General features: G+C 45.3%; 2 protein-coding genes across 2 annotated transcripts; both read right to left on the bottom strand.

The window, feature by feature from the left end:
• Positions 1–211: 211 nt before the first annotated feature.
• Positions 212–2,251, bottom strand: LOC128459232 (dual specificity protein phosphatase 3-like). Its single transcript, XM_053444347.1, has 3 exons — positions 2,112–2,251; positions 538–770; positions 212–420 (listed from the first exon to the last, which is right to left on the bottom strand). The coding sequence occupies exons 1-3, from the start codon at positions 2,249–2,251 to the stop codon at positions 212–214; spliced, it is 582 nt and encodes a 193-aa protein (XP_053300322.1).
• Positions 2,252–3,336: 1,085 nt separating this feature from the next.
• LOC128459231 (prolactin) lies at positions 3,337–5,924 on the bottom strand. The gene is made up of 5 exons (XM_053444346.1): positions 5,891–5,924; positions 4,645–4,760; positions 4,305–4,412; positions 3,637–3,819; positions 3,337–3,525 (listed from the first exon to the last, which is right to left on the bottom strand). The coding sequence occupies exons 1-5, from the start codon at positions 5,922–5,924 to the stop codon at positions 3,337–3,339; spliced, it is 630 nt and encodes a 209-aa protein (XP_053300321.1).
• Positions 5,925–9,720: the final 3,796 nt, after the last annotated feature.

The raw sequence follows: 9,720 nt of genomic DNA, 5'->3' as shown, positions 1-9,720 counted from the left end.
CCCTGCGTCTTCATCGTTGTCCTCTGCGTCTTCATCGATGTCCTCTGCGTCTTCATCGTTGTCCTCTGCGTCTTCATCGATGTCCCCTGCGTCTTCATCGTTGTCCCCTGCGTCTTCATCGATGTCCTGTGCCCTCACATCCAGAGCACGTATCTGCAGCTGGTTCAAGCAGGAAGTGATGTGTGTGAGTGAGCGCTGGTTTCTTCTCTCCTCACTGGTCCCAGGTCTCCTGCTGGGCGCTCAGCCTCCGGTTCAGTCGACAGAGCTGCAGCAGGAAGCCGTCGTTGGGTCCGATCTCTCTCTTCCTCCGCACCGTGGCCACGGCCGTGTGGACGTCCATGTTCTGGCGAAGCATCAGGAAGGCGATGACCAAGGTGGGCGAGCGGCTGTAGCCCTCCCTGCAGTGAACGTACACTTTGCCTGCAGAGGAAAGAAAAAGACAAATGATCCAGTTCCAGTCACAACGAATCTTTAAATCACAATTCGTTGGGCCTCAAGCAGCAACACGAGTTCCTCTCTGCTCTGTCGACCTCTGACCTTTCCCATGGTTGTACTCCAGCGCCTTCCCGATGAACTCTGCCGCCTCCTCGAAGTAAACGCTGATGTCGAAGTGGTCGAAGTCGCTGGCCGGGATCCCGTGGTAGATGAAGCCGGTGCCGGCGTAGAACTCTGCGTTGGTGTTGACGTGCATGAAGGAGTTCCCCTCGGCCGCGTTCAGGACGTGGGTGACGCCCAGACGCCTCAGCCGCGTCACGCTCCACGCCACTGACCTGGAGTCAGATATAAATAATATTTATCTGCAAATAAATGTGTATCAGCTGCAGGTTCCAAAAACTCTGTATCGGTGTGTTTAGAGGTGATCTGTTCATTTCTGATGAATTCAGATGATCTGTTGACTTAGTGGATCCATAAGTTGTGAAAGTCCCTGTGTAAGTTTGATTTATTGTATTATTTTGTTTCATGATGCTTCACATGGTTATAAAGTGATTCTTTCTTCCATCTGTTTCAACCTAAACCAGTGGTTGAACCAGTCTCCTGGTGTTTGAACGTTCCCACCAGTGAGGAGATCTGTGACCCCAGTTAAACCAGCTGAACATCAATTCACTAATTAGGCTTCAACAAAGGTTACAGATCAGATTTTTCCTTTCTTCACGTCTCCTGTCGTACAGAAGAGAGACGCTCCGCTGGGACCCTCTGGAATCGAACCCCCGCTCGGCTCCTCGTGCCTCTTAGATGTCGACGGCTAAAAATAGAGACGGAGCTAATTCTGAATGTGACTTCACGCCTCCACAAAGTGTGTGCAGGCGTCCAGGCAGCAGCGAGGACAGAAGGAGAGACGAGGAGACACCGTCTCACGTCAGAGTCCAGGTGGGTTCGGGTCTTCAGGACCTGCAGGACACCTCACTTACTGGGGATCAGCTGTAAAGAGCTGGGACTGAGTCCAGTCCTGTGGAAAAACCAGTTCATCAACAGTAATCTGCCTTTTCAAGCTTCCACTGATCAGGAGATGATGAGAAGACGTTCTGCGTCTGTTGTCCTGCGTCTGTCGTCTCTACTGAAGCTCACTGATGTTGACACCAGCTTTATACTGCTGCAGATTGAAGTCTCCCAGCTCAGTTTGTTATCAAGAGGCTGAGAGCTCAACACAACACAACACAACACAGACACACGCTGCTCAGAACCAACACAACACCAGGGACGTGTCCACGGACCCAACACACTGATGAACATGTAGTTCTGTGCAGTTTGCAGCACGTCTCTATGTGCATGTGTGTACTTGTTGTCTAGTGAGTTGAGCTCTCGGCCTCCGTGTGAATGTGATGTAAAGACCTGAAGTAAATAAAGATAAAGAGATGAAGCAGGAGTTCATGTTAAATGTCCCTGTCGGTTCAAACTGACTCAGAATCAGTTTGATTTAGACCTTTTGTTTAAAACCTCATCCAATGTCCCAGATGATCAAATTCTATCTTCATTCTTTCTTCATGTGGTTGGAAAACTTCTTAAGAATCACAGAAGTTAATATTGTAAAAGAAATGATCCAGTTTAATATCTGATTATGAATCTGTGGATTGTTCATGTTGGATCAACAGACACTGAAACCAGAGACTCACTCGTTACCGACGCAGATCCCGGGATGCACCGGGTCACAGTCGGTGCTGGGCCGGGTGAACAAGCCTCTGTGATCCGTCAGCAGGTCGTTGAGCTGCTGGACCGAAACCTCGAAGCTCTCCGGCTCCTCCCGGTTCTCCATGAGGAGGAGGAGGCCGGAGACAGGGAGCCGGAGCCGGGCAGGGAGCGGCGGGACGGGGCGCTCAGGTGTCGGGTTCTCCGGGCGGTGGATCCGCCTGCAGTGGCCTCCAGAGCGGATCTGAAGCCCCAGAGGACCCGTTACCCTCCGGCAGGGCCGCACCTAACTCTCAGGGGGGTGCGTGGGGCCCAGGGTTCATTTATAAAGCACCTTTCATACACAGACTCAAGATTCTGTGCAGTGGCAATAAAAACCCAGACAGACGTGAATCTGAGAGCAAAGTTTTAAACTAGTTTCAGAAAAAATAAAAGTTAAAAAGAGTAGTTAAAAGAAAAAAGGAGGAAAGTGTATCCGAATGTCTAAATAAAGTTTTGGATCTTGATCAAAACAACAACAACAGACAACAAATAATCAGAGTGTACAAGAGATGCTTTTTATTGACATACAGAAGAAGTGTTTCAGTGGACGATGCTCAGAGGAAAATAAAGTAAGTGCTGCAGTTTGTCTTCAGGAGAGTTGAACAGTGATTCTCAGTGAGAAGCAGGAAGCTGTGTCCTCAGCGTGGACATCTGGAGACATCTGGGGACGAGTGGTCCTCGGGTCCGACAGCCGACCGAATCCTCCCTGAACCTCTTCCACCTGGGACTCTGAGGGACGGCTCTTCACTCATCACTGATTGTTTTGGTTAATTTTCTGCTTCGAGCCCAGTTTGTAATAATCATATTCATATTTTTGTCGTGTTCTGGATCTCAGACGTCACATAAAGGATCTGAAGACGCTCAGAAACATTTCTGTTTATTCCCAAAGTCGCCACAGATTCTTTTTTGTAGATTCTTTCAGGCCCAGACAACATTTTGTTATTGAATATGTATTAATTCAACGTGTTCTTTACAGATTCTGTTAGGTCGCATGTAGAATCTGTTTATGGAGATTACATTAGAATTGGATCAGTGGAGTGTTGTGCACCCCCCCCCCCCCCCCTTAGCAGATAGCGCAGCAGACAGCAGATCGATAGAACAAGCTAATCTACAGTTGACAGGGAACAGAAGCTTTGGGTCAATCTCCCCTGGGACTCGGGCCTCGAACCCTCAGCACGTCTCGGGCTGCGTGTTCGTGGCCCGGCAGCGCAGGACCTTCAGGAAGCTGTCGATCTTGTGCGAGTCCCGTCGGAAGCAGGACAACAGGAAGTGGAAGTCGATCAGTCTGGAAATCCTGTCCTGGCCGAGGTCGTTGCCAATGTAGGGCAGGAAGGAGAGGGTCTGATCCGCTGCACCCATCTGAGAGAGAGAGAGGGAGAGAGAGGGAGAGAGAGAGAGAGAGGGAGAGAGAGAGACCCTGTGAGCTCCTGTAGTTCCTCTGATCACATGCTCTCAGACGGGGACACCTACCTTCCCAGAGAGGACGTCCAGGCCGTCCCACAGGTTCTTGGAATGCTCCTGCAGCTCGCGCACCTTGTTGAAGATGCTGCTCTGAGCCGGGTGCGGCAGAGAGACGGCCGAGGAGGACAGGACGGACAGGGGGTCGTCCCAGGCCTGGAGCAGAGAGCGAGCCAGGGACAGCAGCTCGGACTCCTGCACAACACAGACACACACACACTGAGCGTTTGATTGGATCTGCTGCAGAGAGACACACAACCAAGGAAACAGAGAAACAGACAAACACACAAACAGACTAACAGACAAACAGACAGACAAACAGAAAAACACACAAACAGACAACCACACAAACACACAAACAGACTAACAGACAAACAGACAAACAGACAAACAGACAAATACACAAACACACAAACAGACAAACAGACAAACAGACAACCACACAACCACACAAACACACAAACACACAAACAAGGAAACAGACAAACAGACAAGCACACAAACAGACAAACACACAAACACACAAACAGACAAACAGACAAACAGACAAAAACACACAAACAGACAAACAGACAACCACACAAACACACAGACACAAAAACAGACAAACAGACAACCACACAAGCAAACACACAAACAAGGAAACAGACAAACACACAAACACACAAACAGGAACCTACAGATACTTGAAGAGCTTGTGTCTTGTCGGTGGGCGTCTGCAGGGCGGAGGTGTGGCACATCGAGGGGCGGGGCGAGATCAGCCGACCAATCGGAGGGAAGTGAGAGTCCTGGGCGGGACCGAGGAGAAGGTTAAAATCGTGTGTGTAAACTTTTCTGGAGTTTGTGTTTCTCACTTGGAGCCGATCTGGAGAATTTCTATTTGTCTAAACTTTCATCCTAAACACGTCTTCACCTGCAAATGTAACATCACAGGGTTTTGGGGATTTGATTTTTCTCCCTTTAAGTGACCTTTAGGTAACACACACACACACACACACACACAGACACACACACACTCACCAGCTCCTGGCTCAGTGTGGTGCTGAGCAAGTGCAGTTTGTCTGAACGCTGTGACGCTCGGTCCAACAGGTCGTTGATGGGGACGGCGCCGCATGATGTCATCACGTAGGACACCACTGAGGACACACAGGTTCAGTTTGTGAACATCGGGATCTGAACACACCACAGCAGATGAATCACGAAGATTCAACTATTTATGCTTTTTGTTTGATAAAAGACAGAATCACTGCAGTTTAAAGTTTAACAACCAGAAAATAGGAAATTCTGGATTTTTGATTTGTCCTCTAACATTAAGATATTAATCCTGGTTTTAAAAATTATTCTCAGGGTAAATCCTCAGTGATAGAAAGAATAATATCTGAGGCTGACAATTTTTATATGACTTATAACATATAATTGTTATTTATCTACTGCAAATATCTGTTCATGTCAGAAGCTGCACGTGTCAATACCAATATTCTTCATCTTAATACAGCAAATATCTGCTGGTATGAATCAAGTTATTGGTCTTTCTCTATATAAATATCTCAAATCTCAAATTGTTGAGAAATATTCAATGTTCAACAGTTTTTTTTATCTTGCAGCACAGAGAAAAGATAGATAGATTACTTTATTCATCCCCGAAGGGAAATTAAGTCATCATAGCAGCAGGTATATTTGAATACAATAAAATACAATACAATAGAATAAAATAAAAAATATTGAGGTAGAAAGAATAAAAAAAAAATAGAAAAAACAGGAACACAAGATAAATAGGTAGATAAGGTGCAGTGGCAAGATGATGGTAATAGTACTGATGATATGATGGTAATGTTATTGTTAGACAGTATATACAAATAGTACAGTATATATAGTATATAATATAACCTAATATATATATTTATATATGATAGTAATTCTACCAGTATAGTAGCAGTATATAGTAATAATGGCAGCAACAGTATATATAATAATAGTAAATATAATAATAATAACATATACACATGTATAAATATTATATACAAAGAATATACAAAGAGTATGATATAACATGATATGATATATAGTAGAGGTAAAAATATAAGTATTCGACTATACAATAGATCATATAATATACTATGAGTGTAAGAATATGTAGACAGTGTGCAAAAGACAATATTATTGTATAAAATGATATATAGTATCAATATGGTTTATAAAAGATCTGAAACTTTTAGATTTTTCCTGAAATAGACAAAATAAACTGGAGGAGCCGAGCGGATCTCACCCATGATGAAGAGTCTGGTTCTTCTGTGAGTCATCGCTCTTCGTCTTCGTCTTCGTCCTTGTCTTCTTCTTCTTCTTCTTCTTCTTCTTCTTCTTCTTCTTCTTGGTCTGAGCCTCTCGTCGTGTTTTCATCCTCCTGCTGAATCCTGTCTCAGTTTTATAGCAGCAAGGTGACGCTGTGCTAATTGTTTGGTTCAGATCATAATGAGAAACATGGTCTGAGGGATTTGAATGAATGCAACAGGACGCATAGGTGTGTGTGTGTGTGTGTGTGTGTGTGTGTGTGTGTGTGTGTGTGTGTGTGTGTGTGTGTGTGTGTGTGTGTACATGGAAAACGTTCCTTGCAGACCTAATGAGGTGGATGAATAAAACACACGTTCACAGTGTTTTGTAATAACTTCCTCATCAGAAGGTTGAACGATGCGTCACAGACCTGAAGCTTCAGCTGTCGCTCGGCTCTCAGACCTGAAGGAGGCTCGGCTCCGCTCGCTGGTCCAGAACCAGATGAAACCACCACAGACACAAACTTTACTAACAATCATTATAAACTTTATTTATACAGCTCAGGTTCAAACACTGTGAAACGTTCATGTTCAGATAGGAAACAGAAGCATTTTGATGATGACACAGCTTCAGAGCACAAACACAAAACTAAAAGAATATTTAAAGTAAAGAAAGAAAAAGAGTCAAAACCAGATGAAGATAAAACATCATTAAATCATTAAAGAAGTCAGAAGATCAGAATAACTTCCAAAGTAAAACATAATGAATTCAGATCCTAATTCAAATAAAAGATAAGAACTTTTAGAAATGTACGAAATAAACAAGACTGACTTAATTCAGTGCAAAGTTAAAGATGATTCTCCTGCTTCTATGATCTGTGTTATTATATTTAAGAATTAGATTAATTTCAACCTGATGTGTAGAAAATAACTGAAGTTAAAACTCTCTTCACACAAACTGAGCTCCCTCGTGGTATAACTTTATATTTAAGGTAATTTAGACTAAATATGCATCTGACACACACACACACACACACACACACACACACACACACACACACACACACACACACACACACACACACACACACACACACACACACACACACACACACACACACACACACAGATCTGACAGGTGATGGACAGGGGCAGGGACTCAGTGAGGACATCTGGTGGACATGTGAGGGATTGCAAATGAAAAGAGGGAGGAAAAGAAGATAAATATTTAGGAAGTTACAAACAACTGGGACACACACTGCACGTGCACATTACACACGTGTGACATCCCATACAGACACACACACAGACACACACCAGTGAACATATTGAAACTTCCTGTTTTGCTCCTCTGGTCTCATGTTGATGTTGAAATGCAGCAGTTTTATAATATGTTTTTTCACATGTGACTTTTTCACCACTTTAAAGGATAAAAATAACACAATGGATGTGTGTGTGCTTGCAGGGTTACACACACCCACCCACACCCACAACAGAGGATCTGTGTTCACAACACTAGAAGATAAAGGACATTATGTAATCTATACATTCTGTGCTGTGTGTTGGATCAGGCCCCTCAGTGGACACCCATACCCTGAATATTACCCATGAGCCTTTGCTGTAAAGGCCCCTCCTGGCAGCTCCACACATGATGCACCCAGCATGTTAATGTACACACACACTGCAGCACACATGTGTCACCACGACCTACAGGCTGACTTTGAATCTGCAGGGAGATGTCAATGTTACACACACAGACCCACACACACACACACACACACACAGACCCACAGACCCACACAAATATGTTGCACTGTCAGAAAAACTGGTTTCTGCTGCAGGCTTAATCTTGACAAAGTAAAGTGTGTGTTTGTGTGTCTATGTGCACAGTCAGCACAAAGCCTCAGGATCTTATCTGTGTGCACATGGTAAGGACATGGGGGGGGGGGGGGGGGGGGGCTGAAGGACCCATGTTCTATCTCCTGAGACGTCGACCTTTCTCCAGACGACACACAGACCCACAACCAGAGACACACACACACACACACACACACACACACACACACACGCACACACACACACACACAGGTTAAATATGTCACCCCCCCCCCCCCCCCCTTTAACCCTAAACTCAAACAAAGGGCATCCTCCTCTTTTCTCTCTCTCTCTCTCTCTTTTCTCAGCCTGTTGCTCTCACGCCTCAAACGTCCTTCTCATTCTTACCTCACCCCCCCCCCCCACTCTCCCCTGCTCTCCCCCCGCCCCCCCTTCCCTTCCCTGCTCCCCCTCCCCTCCTCTCGCGTTGTCTTTCAGCCCTGGGCTGTGCATACGTACACACATGTCCACACATGCACACACGTGCACACGCATGTCCACACATGCACACGCATGTCCATACAGCGCAGCCCCACACCCCCTTCCAATGAGATCCCGTTCCGCCGCAGCCCGTCCAAGCCCCTTTGCTCCTCACGCACCTTCCCTGCTTCGCTCTTAGAGACACTTTTCCAGCCGTCCACCTCAGGACCAAGACGTCCCAGCAGCTCGTAGGTAGGAGGGAGCCGTGTTCGTTGTAAATGCAGATTCTTATACTGGTTCGTGCACTGGGAGCCCCTCGTGCTGCCCAGGGTACACGGTGTTCTTTCTCTGCTGGTGCACTGGGACTCACTGGGAGGTGGGACTGGGCTTCCCCTTTCAACACACGCTTTCTATTTTCTAGACATTTCGCCCACATGAGATTTGTACCATAAGTACTTTGATGAATACTGTAGTGTTTTATAATATCAAACTATATAATCATGGTTTTGCTTTTCTTTTGTTTTATTCTGTCATCATTCGCTCCCGGTTCATCTGATGACTCTATGCATGAGAGGTTGTGTGTTTTCCATGCAGGGAGTTAATTACTTGACCTTTGATGCAAATGTAATTTCGGAAGCTGCAGACTTCTTCTTCTTCTTTATGGAACATGAATGAGCAGCTCGAGCTATTTCCGGAAAGAGAAAAGGCCACAGTGGGTTGTCCTTGATTTTTAAAACCTCCAGGAACTCTTGTAGGAGACGTAGAGCAGAATTATTTATAGACGCGTCGGTGAAGAGTTGTTCTTCTTCTGCAGTTCCTCTGATTTCACTTTGAGGTTTGTGCTAAATCTCTTTAAATTAAAATGAATAAAAAGAACGAGAGAACAGGAGGAAGAAGAGAGAACCTGCAGGACTCCTCTTCCTCCTCTACTTTAAATATGCATCAGTTCCTCAGTGGGAGTCGCTAGAAGTTCAGGCAAACACTCAGGACTACAATTCCCATAATCCTCAGAGGCAGGTCCCGCTCTACTAAAGGGCCGAGCAGGTGCAGGGCTGCAGGTGAGACAGGCCCCAGATCAGAACCAGGTGAGACAAGCAGCACGTTAGAGGAGCTGGAGTTTGACTTGATTATGTTTTATAAACTTCATACTCAGAATATTAACTTAACATGCTCACGTGTCAGTGAGGGATCAAACTGCTGGAGAGTCAATTATCTCTCCAGCTTCAGACAAACGAGTGGTTCAGATACAACTTTAAAAATGTGAAATGAAAAGTGAGATGTTCTCCTGCAGCTGAACTCTGTCCACAGACCGATCTGTAGTTTGATGTTTAATCAACTTTCCACTGAGGGGGAAATAGTCTCCAGGTGAAAGTTCCTCAGGACATTTTGAGGGTAAAGTTTGAAAGTGACCTTGTGACAGTGAGAGAGACTCAGAGCAGATGAGGCTTCATCTCAGTGAGTCATCAGTGAACGATGATCACAGATGATTCAAACTTCTTCTAGTGGCTTCAGCTCCAAACCTGAAGTTTCTGTT

This window comes from Pleuronectes platessa, chromosome 16 (assembly GCF_947347685.1).
Source record: "Pleuronectes platessa chromosome 16, fPlePla1.1, whole genome shotgun sequence".
NCBI lineage: Eukaryota > Metazoa > Chordata > Actinopteri > Pleuronectiformes > Pleuronectidae > Pleuronectes > Pleuronectes platessa.
Note: the sequence above shows the minus strand (reverse complement) of the source record. Positions and strands in the feature narration are given on the sequence as shown.

Excerpts from the sequence above, each read along its gene's own strand:
- LOC128459232 (XM_053444347.1), bottom strand. The coding sequence starts at position 2,251 with ATGGAGAACCGGGAGGAGCCGGAGAGCTTCGAGGTTTCGGTCCAGCAG. Across the intron at positions 771-2,111 it reads GGGATCTGCGTCGGTAACGA|GTCAGTGGCGTGGAGCGTGA; the intron begins GTGAGTCTCTGG and ends ATCTGACTCCAG. Across the intron at positions 421-537 it reads GGAGTACAACCATGGGAAAG|GCAAAGTGTACGTTCACTGC; the intron begins GTCAGAGGTCGA and ends TTTCCTCTGCAG.
- LOC128459231 (XM_053444346.1), bottom strand. The coding sequence starts at position 5,924 with ATGACTCACAGAAGAACCAGACTCTTCATCATGG. Across the intron at positions 4,761-5,890 it reads AACCAGACTCTTCATCATGG|TGGTGTCCTACGTGATGACA; the intron begins GTGAGATCCGCT and ends GTGTGTCCTCAG. Across the intron at positions 3,526-3,636 it reads TGGACGTCCTCTCTGGGAAG|ATGGGTGCAGCGGATCAGAC; the intron begins GTAGGTGTCCCC and ends TCTCTCTCTCAG.